Genomic DNA, 16,170 nt, shown 5'->3' with positions numbered 1-16,170 from the left:
CACCAGAAACAGATCCGACTTCAGGATGCCAAAACAGTGGAGGAGAAAGCAGCTAAGATAAAGGAATGGGTGATGCTGAAGTTGTCAGAGGTAAATGAATTATGATATTAGATATAAAGTTGCACAAACTGATTGACATGGATGGAAAAACTGTAAACTGGATAGTGAGTTGGGGTCAACAGTATCTCATTCCCTTGGATAATTTTACAGGCCCAAGAGGAGGTCTTATGTTAAAACATCTTTGTTCTTCAGTTTGAGGTGGAGAACGCAGCATTAAGAGAAACCAACAAGCAACAGGAGGCTCAGATTGTGGAGCTGCAGAAACAAGTGCAGGGTAGGTTTACGTCCTGAGTCATCCACTAGGACACTAAAGCAAGTGCAAGTGTTAAGTGCGTGCATGTGTAACGACACACACATATGCATACTGTTCAAACATGTTTGTGTGTTTGCAGCCTTTGAGCAGAAGTGTGCTGGTGGACGAGGAGTTCTGTGCAGACCAGGTGAGGCCCAGCGTCTCAGCAGCCTGACGTTTGGCTGTTTCCAGGTGAGGGGGAAGAGCCCGCAGGTCCTTACTGGACCAGCACCCTGCCAGAGGAGCCTCAGCACCCAGGGAGAGACTGAGGACAGAGATAAAACTGGTAAGTCCTCACATATTCACAGCTGTGGGTATGGAAACAGATTCTGGGTGGACACAGGAAAGCTCGGTTTTATAGTGGAAAATGGAAAGTGACTCATATCCATGGTAAAACTGATTATGAAGAACGCGAATCCTCCCCTCTGGTAGGAGTTAGAAGATATCGGCAGAAGGGTGATGGAACAGTTCAGCTACTATTTCAACCAGTCCAGTTGTCTGCAGTTACAAATTTTACTGAAAGATTAGACAAAGGTTATGTAAATAAGAAACCTGCACTTTCCTCCAGAATTTATGTAATGTGGCAAGCAGTGCTTGTTTGTATCTGTAATCACAAAACCAAAATCACTGCTTCTACCAAATGTGCTGTAATGAGGTAAAGATATACCGAGGAAACCAAAGGTGTGATTTAATCCTTTATGCAGCCAAAACTCTGAACTGAAAAAACCTGTATTGTGTATAAGCTGAGTTTTTGTATTTAAAAAAGCACAGAATTTATTATAGTGTGGAAACCCATTTTTACCAGTATGATGGAAAAAAGATCCTGCAAGTCATTATAATGAGAAGCTTTCTTGAAATATGGGCTTAGTACTTAGATATAATGACAAACTCTCTCAAAATATTGGCTTGATGTTGCCAAATTAGAAACAATACTAAGTCATTATTTTGGGAAAGTTTCTCATTATTTTGACACACTGTCAGTATTTTGAGATAAGTAGGTCATTATTTTGAGATAAGTCATTATTTTGCGAATGTTTCTCATTATTTTGAGATACTGACTCATTATTTTTGAGATACAAACTTATTTTAAGATTTTTAGTATTTTGAAAATATTTCTCATTATTTTGGGGTACCACAATATTTCTTGGACGTTTCTCATGACAGTGACCTTTTCTTAGCATACTGGCGGAAATGGGCCTCCATATTTTACATTAATAAATAATACAGTTTTTACTAAAGGGGTTTTATGATCCCCACTGAAAACTATCTAAATGAAACAGAGATTATTAACACCAGCTGGATGTGTATTTTTGTGTTTGCTTTGACAGAGAAGAGTAGTAAGCAGACAGCTTCCTCAGGGACAAACGGTGAAGTCCAGAGACCTGACCAGACTGGACCTCTGGGTACTCCTCTGGAGGACGACAGTGCATCTGAAAGGCTGGGTGAGCATGCACGTGGACCTGAGTCTCGTGGTGTCTCCTCCGTGCTCTCCAGTGCTGCATCAGAGGGGGAGGGAGGAGGAGGGTGCGAGGGCAGAGGGGGACTTGGAGTGTGTGGTCTGGAGTTCAGCCGCCCTGGCAGTGAGACCTACCTGACTGCTTCGGACGACAGCAGCTCTCTGTTTGACGATGACATGCAGCGCGCTGACCGACCCGGCTTCAGCCTGCTGGGGTCAACAGATGGGGCACTGGGAGGGTGTAAGGAGGGAGAGGAGGAGGCACACGGGGCCAAGGCGGAGGACTGCACCTCTGAGGAGCTTAATAAACGTTTCCAGTCGCAGAGACTTGACTCCTCATCCTCATCCAGCGAACCTAACACACCCAGCCCCATCCTCACACCAGCCCTCACCCCTAAACGACCCAACCCACCCCAGGACCTGAGGGACAACCCCGCATCACCCAAACAGCCCCGGCTGCGGACCCCAGCAGGGTTCGGGTTGTTGACTGTGGGTCTGGCTAAGAAACACCTGAGCCAGCCACCAATCAGCACTGAGGCAGCACACGGACAAACACGTAATGCTCTCAGCATGCTGCGCCCCCTCCGGCCACAGGAAACTGACCTCGACCAGGAGCAGGACGTTGGCATGGAGACGGGCAAGGACGTACCACAAGTTGCACCTACCTTGCGGACCTCCCCTGGTCCACCTGAACCTGGTACAGAGATCAACACGGAAAGGGAAGACTGTGACAGCTCAGCACCTCCTACACCCCCTTTACACAGGCTGCCCTCCTGGGTAAGATCATGTTTAATCTAAACTGAGATTGATAACGGGTTATGGAAAATTACACCATCATGAAACTCTTCACAGAGAAACATATAAATCAAATTCTTAGCAACATGCTTTCCTCCATAAGCATGAGTGACTATATGATGTCCGTCTTGCCTCTTCACTTACAGTGCCATCTACTGCTAGAGTGCATATTAACAGCGATACAGTGTATGTAGGTTACAGTTAAAACATTATCAGCCCACGGGCCAAATTCACAATATAAATAACATTTACACTGAGACATTTGTTTCTGTACTTTGTATGTGAATAAGGTGCCAGGGTGCATAAAAAGCATCATAATAGAGCATGTCTATAAAAAAGTGTCAAAGAAGGATCCCCTGGACCCAGGGGCATACATATGGAAAGTACAGTCAGTGTGGGCCTGTGGGGGCGAGGGGGTCCATCGAGAGCAGGCACTTGTGATTGGGACACATTTCCACCTTGGAAATTAGCCTGTGTTGAAAGAAGAAGTCATGTTGAAGTTATGCCATTTGCTATATATGCCCTTGAAAAGAGCCACCCACCTCTGTCATGGTTTTCAGTCAGTAGCAATCTGTCATAAAATTATATACTTATTCTATATAACCTATAAAAACTGTCAGAAAATCAAAATCAAATCAAAAATTGAAAACAGCAGCTAATTCATTTATTATGCGTACAGATAAATATTATTAACATTTGTTTATTAACTGGCCCCTGGCCTCTTGTCATTTCCTCCTGCTGTAGATGGTCAATGGCAAGTAGAAAACATTGTCTTGAAATAAGATTCCAACATTACAAAAAAAAAAAAGCCAGCTGCAGGTAACTATGTACAGTAAACTAATTTAGGACATTTACTTTGAAAAGATGTTTTCTTACTGGTAGAATTTTCAGTGTTTTTGCTAAAACTGACTGATAATTCAGCTATTTTTTTTTTCTTTTCCACAGGAGAGTCGTATCTATGCTGTTGCCAAATCAGGGATCAGACTGTCTGAGACATCCTGCACAGACTCTGCTAGCAAAGGTGAGACAGCTGCTGACAGACACCCTCCAGCTCAGTCCTGAGCTACAGAGGTATTCAGCTGAACTTAACTGACCTGTGATCTGTGTTGCAGACCCCTCGCTGCAGTCCTCCTATCCTGCCTTTGTAATGTACACATCCCTCATCTATAAAAACATGACTACTCCAGTTTACACTACTCTGAAGGGGGTAAGTGCGGCATCACTCTGCAGGACTTACTGCTACATTTATTTGAACTTTAATCAGCCTGTAATGAAGTTAGCAAAGTTAATTCTGATACACAGTATTTTGGCTTGATCTATGATTGTGTGCAAGTATTGACCACCATCCCACTCCCATCTTGCAGAAAGCCACCCTGCTTAGCAGCAGTCCGTTCTCAGATGAGTCGTCCAGCTCTGAGGAGTCGTCCAGCTCAGGAGAGGAGGACGGCTCCGTCTGCAGCTCCCACACCTCCTCCAGCTCCCGCAAGGACAGCAGCCCAGGCAGCCCACGCTCGCTCAAGAGAGGTACAACCCATACATACTGGAGGGTTTTTGAGAATTCAACACAACAGCTGATATAATAATAATCAATTAAAAACAAATCATTTTCCCAGCTTTGCTGAGTAATTTTAGGCAACTATGTAAATTTATACAGATCTTGTAAACATAATGAGGATCGACACCTGAATGAAAGCCTGTAAATGTGTATGAATATATTTTATGTTGCAACTGTTTTACTTTTTCTTCTCCTCCAGCTGTTTCCATGTCTTCAATGACATCAGAGAGCGACTATGCCATTCCTCCTGATGCATACTCCACAGACACTGAGTGCTCTGAACCGGAGCAAAAACTCCCCAAGACCTGCTCTTCGGCCAGTGACAATGGCAAGAGTGTGAGTCAGTGTGTACATCCTGGAAATGTTTTATTTGGGAGATTGACCTGTCGATAGCCTTACCCAAGACATCCCAAAATCATGTATGTGTAGATGAAGTCTTCATAAGCACACCTGCAAGTCACTGTCCAAAGCTGTCTTCCACTTTGAATACAGTAACAATTTATTAAATTACATTCTTTCTGTTGGCCCCTTTTTGCCTGATATGTATCATGCTGTCATCTGATTGGTCAGTAACTTCACACATGCAGGTGAGGTTTATCAAACTAGTGCAGCCATACTACTCTGCATGGTTGACAAGATGAGTGCAGACGAAAGTACAAATGCCAGAGAGGAACTGATGCATAAAAAAAATTAGCACATCAGCCATGTGGCAATATTTTGGATACAGAAGAGACAACATGGCACTGTTCAAGTCTAAGCAATAACTGAGTACTCTTTAATATGTTTATTTATCTTAAGTCATATAGTCATCACAATATTCAACAATGTTATTGCATATTTTCCTCAGATTATGCAATCTGACTTTCAAAATACATTCTAGTATGATGATCTCAATCTGTTAAAGCTTAAAACAGCAAACCTCAAACTGTCAATAACCCTTTAACTGTAAAATCTCCAAAACCTTAAGTCTCAATACTGTGGGACGGATCATTTCAGGATATTTTAGTGAGTAACTAATCCATAACTGTGCTCTGCACATTGCATCACATGAAACTAAACAGTGTGGTCTTATCTTGTAGGAGCCGATGGAGAAGTCAGGCTACCTGTTGAAAATGGTGAAGACCTGGAAGAAAACTTGGAAGAGACGCTGGTTTGTCCTCAAAGACGGAGAACTGCTCTACTACAACTCACCCGTGGGTTTTATACAACACATTTCATTTTATTTTTTTATTATGGAAGTCTTTATTAATGTTCTTTTTGAACTTTTGTATGTAGCATGGGACATACCATTTTCACCACTTACAATATATTCTTGTATTTAGATTGTGGTATTTGTTATTTAGAGGTCTGTACCTCTGCAGTGAGCCAGTGTTAAATGGGACCTATTATGCTTTTCCTTATTTCTTGTCCCATATCAAATGTTACAGTAACAGATCTTTATATTAAACATGGCCAAAGGGGGCTTAAAAAGATAGGTACTAAAATTGTGCATTCCAGACAGAGGGTGAATACAGGTGTTCCAGCACAGACAGTGTGAGGACCATAAAGTGTTTTTTTTACCATTTAAGCATAAACATGTTCGAGTAGAAACCCAAAACACAAGTACATACCTGAAAATGAGCATAACAGGTCCCCTTTAAGCTTCATCATGTTCCCACAGAGTGATGTGATCAGGAAACCTCAGGGTCAGATCGAGGTCAACGCCACCAGTAGCATCGCACGTGGAGAGGGAAAACAAGTCCTCCAGGTATCCAACACTTGTTTTTAGAGTTTTGTCCACCACTGAATATTTAGTCAAGCAAATTTACATCTAGCCAAATCCTTACAGCTTTTAAGACAAAATACAGTAACAGAGTTTGAGAGAATTCTGATTCCCTGACACATCCTCACCTTCACCTGTGGTTTTGTTGTTGTGTGTAGATAGTAACAGGGAAGCGTGTGTACTACCTGAAGGCTGACTCCCCGAACCTGCTGGAAGAGTGGCTCAGGGTGCTGCAGAGTGTGCTCAGGGTGAAAGCTGCCAGTCCTCTCTTCACACAGCCGGATATTCGCCCCGGCATGAAGGGACTGCTCATTAAGGTCCAGCAACCCACCAATATTACCTTTACATCTGACTTTAATAACTTTAACATTTCAAAAGACAGAACTTTACCAAAATGAAAAGGGTATTTTTTTTTTTTTTTTTTGCACGAAAACAATTTTCACCAACATTTCTACCCCTCATATATATTAACCACCACATATTTAATGTTAGATTGTTACTGCAATTAGTGAACTTTGTACTTGTTCTGTGGCAGGTGAAGCACGGCTACTCTAAGAGGGTTTGGTGCGCTCTGATTGGCAAAACCTTGTACTATTTCCGAAGCCAAGACGACAAGGTAAGATTCAACATACAATCTGTTGAAATTTACAGGATACAGACAGAACTATACTGCTTTCATCAGGTTAAAGGAATACTTCAGCCCCTAAATGATAATTTGTATATTAATTACTACCCCGTGTTATGTTGAATGTGTAAAGAAAACTTTGTTTTTCTCTAATGGCAACTGAGTAAACAAAGAATCCAAAAATAGAGAAAAATCTTGATGAATTGAAGTCATAGGGGGCCACGTTTAACAACAGCAAAACTATATCAAAACATCTGGAGGGGGCGCCCCCCCTAATATAATGGGGAAACACTGCATACTCTTTGTAATTGGCTGGTATTATAAACTGTAAATCGTTAAACAGAAAAGAGCTTTATTTCAGAGGTGCAACACAAAAGCTGTTACCTTTTATTACAGTGAGTGTGTGTGTGTGTGTGTGTGTGTGTGTGTGTGTGTGTGTGTGTGTGTGTCCAGTTCCCCCTGGGTCAGATTAAGCTGTGGGAGGCCCGGGTGGAGGAGGTAGACAGGTCAAGAGATTCAGATGATGACTTGAAGGCATGTGGGCGGGGCTCACAGGCAGCACCTTTTACCATCGCCATCCACCCTCAAGAACAAGGCCCAACCTACCTGCTCATCGAGTCCCGCCACGAAAAGGTAAGTGTCACTCTGAAAGTTTTTGCTCTGCATTTCAAGGTCAAGTCAATCTTACTTATGTAACTTTGCCTCTGGGGGAAAGAGATTATTTTCGATTGTTGTAGTTTACGTTTCTGTATGTGGTGCTCTTCCTCTGTTTATTAAAACCAAGTCAGAAAGGAAATCTTCAGACATTGTTGGTTTAACACAGAAAATGTTATTGCTTTCATTAATTTGATAGAAAGGGGGAAAGAATTGAGGATCCTTCAATGAGAACTCATCATAAGGCCTACCTTTTCTCTCAGTAAGAATGTGAACATGTCTTGTGTTTATTTCATGCGCCTCTGGTATCACTGATGTTAATGTGTGTGTCTCTTCAGGATTCCTGGCTGTACCATCTGTGTGTGGCAGCGGGCACCACGGTGGGTAAAGTCGGTACTGAGTTTGAACAGTTGGTGGGAAAACTCTTCCAACTGGATGGAGATCCAAGTAAGTATGTCCTACAAGTGATTGTCTCCTTTGTTGTGTCTTTAATTGTATTTTACTAATAGCTGACTGCATCATATTACATCACACAACAATCCTGATAGAGTAGATCATTCCTAATGAGATTTTTATTTTGAAAATCTCCATTAACAGGGGCGTTACTATTCACTGTAACCTGTGTAAAAAAGAAATTAGAGCATGATTGTTTTCCTGATACAAAGGGGAGGAATTTCCCATCACCTCTCCGTTAACTGTACAGTCCTGAATCAGATGACCTTATCATGAAATGTGAGGGATTTTTAAAATTATTCATTATCATCAAGAACCAAATTTTTGAGTACGTAAATGGGGAACAGGGATTGTGTTTTCTCCTCATTAAACTACCTGCTTTAGCTTTTACAAAGATGGCACAGCCCTAAATACAAATCAATGATATCATTTGTTCTTGTGTTTATCTAACATGCAAAACAAGATGTGGAGAAAAGGTACTGGCTGAAATACTGTAGAGCAGCCTCCATGTTGATTTTGGGGTGTACATGTCTTTTCTAACTTTATTTTGCCTAGGATCTTTTACGAGATTTGCTGTCACACAATTTATGTACGTTCATAGTCATTTTAAAGGGACAGTTTGTCACTAAATCAAAATAGCATATTCCTCCTCTTACCTGTAATGGTATTTATCAGTCTAGATTGTTTCGGTGCAAGGTGCCGAGTGTTTGGGATATAGAAACTATTTCTTTGTCTCGGACGACACCTGCCAACAGTATCAATGCGTGCATTTACTGCTCGCTTATCTTGCACCACTGAAGTAGATAACATTAGAGCTCAGCAGAGGAGGATGCCATTAATGTTAACATCTTGCATTGCCATGAGCACGAGCATCTCATCCACGAGCAGATGCACGCTTCTCTTCTGCGTGGTGATACAGTTGGTGGGTGTAGTTCAGTAGAAAGAAAATAGTTCTTATGTGAAACTGCTCACAACAAGGTCTGTGGATTATCTTGAGTAACCCGGTCAAGATTTCTGGAAAGAGACATTGCTGTTGAGTTTTTGAAATGTATTTTTTGGCACTTTGGCACCACATGTGTGAGTGCCATCTATTTCCATTATATTGGGGAGAAGACAGACATCTCTATGGCTGATCTCTGTCATGCGGCAACTCTCACTAAAACAATGTAGATTGATAAATAGCACTACAGGTAAGAGGAAAATATATTTTGATTTTGGGGTTAACTGTCCCTTTAAATGTAATTGTAAGGCTGTTCTATTTGTCTGGTGTCTTAATTGTTTTGTTTTGTTTTTGATTTCTGTCTGTTATAAATGTTTTTGTCATCTTCATACTGTGTGTCTTTTTCTGTCTTTATTCCTTTTTTCACAGAGCACATTGTATTATATTCATTTGCACGATGTGCGTATTATTGTTTCCTCTAGCTAGCAGTCTGCCTCTTCATCTTTCAGACTCTCAGATCTGGAGACACCCCATGTTGTGTTTCAGTAAGGAAGCTCTGCCGTCTCCTCTCACCACCCTGCCTTCACAAGCTCTGCAGACAGAGGCCGTTAAACTCTTTAAGGTACAGACACACACACACACACACACACACACACACACACACAGTTTGAACCTCAATCAGAGAGTGATCTTTCTTCTCGCGTCTGACTTTAACCTCTAACCATCATCTTTCCTCAGACCTGTCAGCTTTTCATCAATGTGGCTATTGATGCTCCGGCTATTGACTACCATGTCTCACTGGCCCAGAGTGCCTTACAAGTGTGTCTGGCCCACCCCGAGCTTCAGAATGAGCTCTTCTGCCAGCTCATTAAACAGACCCGCAGGAGGCAGCCACACGGCCATCCAGGACCCCTGCAGGTCTGCATTCTCACCACACAGTGGCAGCAGTAGCATGTGTTATTTACAGGAAACACTGACATTTGAAGCACAGGGTGTCTTAAAGTGCTTAGAAAAACTGTGGATCCAACCAGTTGAAAATGATTTGAGTTTGTGTGACAAATCAAAGCTTCAAGATAAAAACTGGACTTTTAAGGAGCCTTGTCTTCCTTATGGTTGCGTGATTACCAAAAGAGCTTTAAATGCAGATAGCAAGTCTTCAAGAGGTGTTGAAATGTACACCTGCTTTTGAAGAACAGAGACTCCTGTAGTCATGTGATCTTTCATATCCAATAACCAGATATACCAGTATCACCAGCAGAGGGCAGAACTAAAAGTTGAATGTTTAACACTGCCTCTTAGTTTCACAAGACATGTTAAATTCCAAAGTGTGATTATGTCTCAGACAGCTGCGGGGTTTAAAAACAACAGAATGAGTCATGACACAATCCAGTGGCTCCTTTGTGACAGTGTACATGAATGAATTCACTGTCTGACTAGCTAGGATCAAAAGTAGCTGTAGTTTTGGCAAATCCTGTCATAGTTAAACAGTATGCAACAAGGAAATGTTGCTTTTTTTCAGTCTGTCTCTTAAATGGTGCATTGTTGCTTCCTGTGCTTTACAGATATACAGATAATTTGTGTCATATCTGTGACCGTTTGTACAGGATGTGTGAGGTGACAGTGTCTGTGTGTTACTCTTTAGGGATGGCAGTTTCTAGCCTTGTGTGTCGGACTGTTTCTGCCACAGCATCCCTTCCTGTGGCTGCTTCAGGTTCACCTCAAAAGACACGGGGACTCCAGGTGAGCAAACAGCAGGGGCCTGAACATTAGCACGAAGAACTGAGGCAGAGAATTTAACAAGGGACAACACAACAGTGAAAAATAGAATCATTTAGACACACCACAAAAATGATAAAAACATTATCAAGGAATTTTATACTTAAAAGTTATTCCTACATTTTTGTTCTTATATTAAAGGTTTTCAAATCAGTTCATCATGCCGTACTAATGTCTCTGCTAGCCTCTGCTGTAGTAAAGCACTTTTTTCCTCTGCCTCACAGAAACATAATGCTGACTACAGCACCTGCCACAGTTTGTTGCTCTGCATGTGTATTTGAATACAATTTGGCTGCTCTGTCCCTTACTACTCTCCAGGGATACACTGAAGGGTGAATCAACATGAACTCACTTTATATACATCAGTTATTGTGAAATATAGTCCTTTATGTACTGATCCTATCACTTAAAGTAGACTCAAATAAAGAGGCACTCCACCAAAAGTACACATTCAAACACATTCAGTTTACTCATCATAAGGAGGACTACTGAGGCTGTGACACTATACAGCACCAGTATAATGTCTGCTGTGGCTCTGAAGGAACTTTGACAAGTCTGAGAAAAAAAATGAAGAAAATAAAATGACAGTGATGTCATTGGAGTTATCTTCAATTTGGGTTTCTGCTGCTCTGAGTGAATTCCAGTCACTGTATGTAATTGTACGTGGTGTACATACCACTTACACACCACTGTATCCTCAGGACTGAGGTGGGTAAGTATGCCATCTACTGCCAGCGCTCCATGGAGCGGACTCAGCAGAAGGGTGAGAGGCAGGCCAGGCCATCCCGTATGGAGATCCTGTCGATCCTTCTGAGGAATCCCTATCATCACTCCCTGCCATTCAGCGTCCCTGTTCACTTCCTCAATAACACCTACCAGGTAATAACACACCACACACAGATGATAATGATAACAGTGAGGCCTTCAGAGCTAGCTCATGCTACATACAGTTTGCCTTTTGCTGTCTCATCCTCACACCATAGCCTCGAGCCTCACACTGTTTACACATAAGCAACTGTCCACTGTAGAGTCAGTATGTTTGAATTGTTGTGCACCTGTTCCTCCGCTGCTTCACTGCTTCACTGCTCCACCCCACCATTTACCTGTATGCTCTGAGTCAGGGTTTCTCTTGAGGGCGTGTTGTTTTTGTTCCTCTTTCCTCCCTGTCACTCTCTGTGTATGCTTGTAGGAAGTGATGACATCATAGCCCAGATGCCTAGTATCAACTCTGGACTTAAATAACAAATCTGCTTGTCTGACTAAAAAAACATTACTAAATGATTGCAGTAACATTGGTGGTTTCATAGGGGTGGTCAGATGGAGTCACTCAAGACCTTGGGGTGGCACCAAAACCAAAAGCCATGACTGAGTTTCAGGAATCCCACTATGCTGCTAAAGTATAGGCTAGTTGGAAACTATGTCAGTATGACTACCTTTCCACCTCACATTAAAATGTGTTTTAAATCCAGATTATATCCAGATTTGATTTTAACCTGATTACATTCACACCTGCTAATAATATGTGTATCCAGTGTCCACATTGAGATCGAACTGAGATCCGATTACTCTGTCCAGCTAAAACAACCAAAGGGTTGTAGCTGTTCTCCATCATTTGCTAAGTCATTGCTTCATTAATGGCTTGGTTCTGATATGAACTGCCAAGCTTCAAGTAGGCTATCCAAATGGAAAGCAGACACTTGGTCTTGACTCAATTCACAAATTTCTGGAATATCCATAAGCTTTCTTGCTACTTTCTTGCTAGTAGCTAAGCTCGCTAACTGGCTAATGGCTGCTATTTTGCTGGTTTTGACCAGTGGCACGCTATTACATATTTTCGGCCACATAGTTGTTATATGTGAATCGAAAATGCAGTCACGTTTACGCTACGCTTGTGTCCAGTGTGGTTACAATGAATACTGCGCCACCACAACAGGTGGTTAGGCTGATCTGATCACAATTCGTCCTCAGTGCTTTATGGGTGCATTTAAAGCCACGCCTCTTCCACTCACTCAACAAATATCAACATTCAGTGACCAGCGCTATGGCAGGTGTCACAGTACACGGCATTTCGCAGGAGGCAATTGATGATTTTTGGAGACATAACGATCAAATTTTGGTGCATCAAAGTGCCACTGAAGTTAAGGTTTTTGGCTCAGAATATGAGAAAAGGATAACAGCTTTTTTACCATCTTTACCAAGAGTGTCTCTCCGTTAGTTTGGTGCTACAGTATTTACACTGAATCATTCAGCATAACGTTTGCCAACCTTTGTTATCTCTGCGATTACAGATAAGTTAATGATGCTAAGCTCCAGAAGTTAACATTAGTTTAACTAGAGCCCTTTGGACAACAGCTAACAATGATGTACGATCACCAAAGTACAAAACTAGAACAAAATAGGCTAATGAACTCCCAGCAAACAAGGTGACATGATGAACAACGCAGCTAGCAGCTAACGTGAGGCTAACTTTAGCTAACGTTAGCTAGAGATGTTAAAGATAACTTTATATTTCTTTCCAGCAAAGTGACAATATGTTGCCTTAAACACAGTGTTGACTTACCTTAGAACAGATGTAGACATCATTGTTAATCTTATCCACGTTGAGTTGATGTTGTGGTCTAACGTTACCACACAACTTTATCCAAAGGAGACACTTTTCTCGGTTGAGATGTGGTTTAAAGAGTAAAAAATACACCTCTTTGCCCAGCCTCTCAGGATAGCCTACCTTATGTCAGAGTTGCATGTACCCCATGCACACCGTTTGACCATTTTTAAACTTCAAATCTCAGAAAAAGCTCATAAAACTGAACGAAACTGACTTTCCAGGCAGATAATGTCTGAGTGCATGGGAATGGCTATATGCACTGTGATTGGCTCATCACGTTTGAGGGCGGGACTTAGCCATAGGCCAATTATCTGACAGTCTATGACAAAGACTAATACTGGTACAGTTAACATTCTGAGTTTCACAGCCATCTTGTTTAATGTGTTATGTATCTGTATTGACATGTTATTGTTTTTTATGCAGCTTGTCCTTTTCCTTAATTAGACAAATATACAGCTTTAATTTGAAGGAGTACATTGATTGTAAGGAACAAAACAGTTACTGGAAACAAGCCTGCTCAAGTTTTAAAAAAACCCACAGAGACCTCTAGTTATTTTCAGTGTCATCATTGTCATCTCTGTCATGTTGTCCTCTGCATTAACCTGCATCCCCACAGGTGGTGAGCTTCGATGCTTCCACCACAGTGGATGAGTTCCAGTGTCGCCTCAACCAGGACACCGGCATAAGGAAAATGGGCTTATCTGGTTTCAGCTTATACACTGATGACCCCACCGGACGAGAGCTGGAACACTGTCTGCAAGGAGGCATCAAGGTGCATCTTCTGTTCATGTGGCAACTACTATCTGAGGACAGGAAGTGCTACATTTCTTACATCTCTTAACACTTATCACAAATGGGTGTTCTTCATATTGTCTGCAGATTTGTGACATTATCGCTAAATGGGAGCAAGCCTCAAAGGAGCAGCACACTGGCAAGTCTGAAAACACCAGGAGTGTCCGCCTCACCTACAAGAACAGGTAGAGAAGCAAACAGCCAGCCCTGTGGTGGCAAATAGGCCAAGTTGAACAACCACATATTGATTCAGCCTCAGGATATCTAGGAATTTTGAGAATGTATTTATAGTGCATTTACTCACATATCAATGCAGTGCAAATTTGTTTTAAGCTCAGCTGCAGTGGAGACCAAATGTTTCTACTCTTCAGAATTACAACATAAACAAAGGAAGTTCAACAACGTGCCATCCATCTGTCATTCATGTCTGTCTTTTCCAACCTCTCTTTCTAATTCTGTCCTACTCTTTGCTTCTTTTTAATTTTACTTCCTCTGTCTTCACATCTCCATCCCCAGGCTCTACTTTTCTCTTCAGGTCAGGGGGGAGTCAGAGAGGGAGAGGTTGCTGCTGGCTTATCAGACAAATGACGCCATCGTGGCGGGACACTTCCCTGTCAACAAAGAACTGGCTCTGGAAATGGCTGCCCTGCTGGCCCAGGTCTGCAAGTTAAAAAAGTGTTTTTTATTGCTTACATTTTCATCATTCCTTCATATTTGTATATTTTGTCTGTATGTCCTGGCTTTAAAGGGATAGTTTGGATCTTGAAGTTGGGTTGTATGAGAAGCAGGCAGAAGTGCCAACACAGAAGCTAAGCAGTGTATTGCGATGGAGGGAGCTGCAGCAAAACATACGCGTTTCAGTCACCTAAAAGAGTCTCACCTAGAAAAACCAATATAATTTTAAGTGTATGCTATATTTTTTAATTATAATTTTTTAAAAAAAAATATATATATAATTTTTTCACCACTTTACCTCGCTGTCACACAGCGACGGGGAAATGAAGCCATTATAAGGCTCTCTTTAAAGCCAGATTCCCTTGGAAAAAAAACAGTAATTTAACATTGCTGAACACAGGAGCTGTTGGTCTACTGCTGCCTCATTCGGTTAGTTTGTTTGTGTTATTGTGTGACTTTGACAAATCCAAACTTACCCTTTTGAATGCCTAAGTCACACAATAACACAAACAAACCAACTGAACAAGGCATTGGCAGACGAGCTGCTTCCGTGTTCAGCAAGCTAAAATTGTTGTTTTTGTCTTTGGAGTCTGGTGGTTTTGACGAGAGCATAGATGGGTAACTTTTTTTAGGTGGCTAAAATACATCTGTTGCTGCCCCCGTCCACAGCAGTACTTTACTTAGCTTCTGCGGCAGTGCTCCTGCCTGCTTCTTCAAAGTGGGGGCGTGCCGACTGACATCTGTTGTCTGTAATGCACTGACTGTGGATAAGTACCTCACACAACCCCACTTCAAAAGATCTAAACTATACCTTTACTGGAAGAGCCTATTTAAAACAATAACAAATATTTCACGTGTTCTTGTTTGTAAGAGCAGACCCTACCCTACAAAAACAGTACAACATAACTTGGTTTCTGTGTTCAGGTGGAGTATGGAGACTTTGAGCGTCCCTTCTCTGCTCCTGGAACAGCCCAGACCAAGTCTAATCAAATCCTGAAACAGGTTCTGGACAGGTTTTACCCTAAACATTACCGCAGGGCCACGTCTGAGGAGCAACTCAGGTACACACAGATAACTGGCTACAGTTCTGTATAAACAGTTTCCCACACCCTCGTGTGTGTTTTTATTCATTTAAATGGCTTTATATTTTAGATAGGGTCTCTCTTTTGTATGTTAACTAATGACTGTATATAAAGATGGACAGCATGTCTCCACTTATCCCCACTGTACAATAATGAAGCCAAAATAGCCCAGATACAACTGCTGCTGTCTTGCGCTGGTGACCTCATTTGGCATCAGATAACTAATTAAAACCAAACTTATAAGAAAAACTAACACTTGACATTCATCAGTGTGATAAGAACTGCCTAACTACTATCTGCTGATAGACTGTGGTGATCAAATGAATATGATGGATGTATCCTCCCCCTTCCCCCCTCTCAGACAACTGCTGCAGCGTCTCTCTGCCCGCTGGGCCTCCCTCAGGGGTCGAAGTTCCCCAGAGTGTGTGAGGATCTACCTGACCGTTGCCAGGAAGTGGCCTTTCTTTGGTGCCAAATTATTTGAAGCAGAGGTGAGTGTTTTTGTGCACTGTGATATAAGTTATCTACATCAGCTGAGACATAAACATGTTAGAGAGTCTTATTATTTGCTCTCAAATTAAAGGCATAATACAGCCTTGAACAAATAAAGGCCAGCATTTAAACTAAATAAACTCAGTATGCAGAAAA

At 41.8% G+C, this 16,170-nt stretch overlaps 2 protein-coding genes across 2 annotated transcripts in view; one reads left to right on the top strand and one right to left on the bottom strand.

The window, feature by feature from the left end:
- epcam (epithelial cell adhesion molecule) overlaps window positions 1–16,170 on the bottom strand; it is a 215,520-nt gene that overhangs the window by 188,297 nt on the left and 11,053 nt on the right. The window lies entirely within an intron of this gene.
- Window positions 1–16,170, top strand: part of plekhh2 (pleckstrin homology domain containing, family H (with MyTH4 domain) member 2) — a 38,663-nt gene that overhangs the window by 16,044 nt on the left and 6,449 nt on the right. Inside the window, exons 5-27 of the mRNA XM_049601326.1 lie at window positions 7–90; window positions 253–334; window positions 453–638; window positions 1,681–2,585; window positions 3,549–3,624; window positions 3,716–3,810; window positions 3,968–4,127; window positions 4,358–4,494; window positions 5,238–5,351; window positions 5,819–5,905; window positions 6,079–6,237; window positions 6,456–6,536; window positions 6,999–7,178; window positions 7,538–7,646; window positions 9,102–9,214; window positions 9,331–9,510; window positions 10,235–10,332; window positions 11,070–11,247; window positions 13,590–13,745; window positions 13,853–13,950; window positions 14,282–14,423; window positions 15,365–15,501; window positions 15,884–16,013. Of these exons, the coding sequence (XP_049457283.1) occupies window positions 7–90; window positions 253–334; window positions 453–638; window positions 1,681–2,585; window positions 3,549–3,624; window positions 3,716–3,810; window positions 3,968–4,127; window positions 4,358–4,494; window positions 5,238–5,351; window positions 5,819–5,905; window positions 6,079–6,237; window positions 6,456–6,536; window positions 6,999–7,178; window positions 7,538–7,646; window positions 9,102–9,214; window positions 9,331–9,510; window positions 10,235–10,332; window positions 11,070–11,247; window positions 13,590–13,745; window positions 13,853–13,950; window positions 14,282–14,423; window positions 15,365–15,501; window positions 15,884–16,013 (3,687 nt within the window). The remainder of the gene's footprint in view (window positions 1–6; window positions 91–252; window positions 335–452; window positions 639–1,680; window positions 2,586–3,548; window positions 3,625–3,715; window positions 3,811–3,967; window positions 4,128–4,357; window positions 4,495–5,237; window positions 5,352–5,818; window positions 5,906–6,078; window positions 6,238–6,455; window positions 6,537–6,998; window positions 7,179–7,537; window positions 7,647–9,101; window positions 9,215–9,330; window positions 9,511–10,234; window positions 10,333–11,069; window positions 11,248–13,589; window positions 13,746–13,852; window positions 13,951–14,281; window positions 14,424–15,364; window positions 15,502–15,883; window positions 16,014–16,170) is intronic.

Source organism: Epinephelus fuscoguttatus, linkage group LG16 (genome assembly GCF_011397635.1).
Source record: "Epinephelus fuscoguttatus linkage group LG16, E.fuscoguttatus.final_Chr_v1".
Taxonomy (NCBI): Eukaryota; Metazoa; Chordata; class Actinopteri; order Perciformes; family Serranidae; genus Epinephelus; species Epinephelus fuscoguttatus.
Note: the sequence above shows the minus strand (reverse complement) of the source record. Positions and strands in the feature narration are given on the sequence as shown.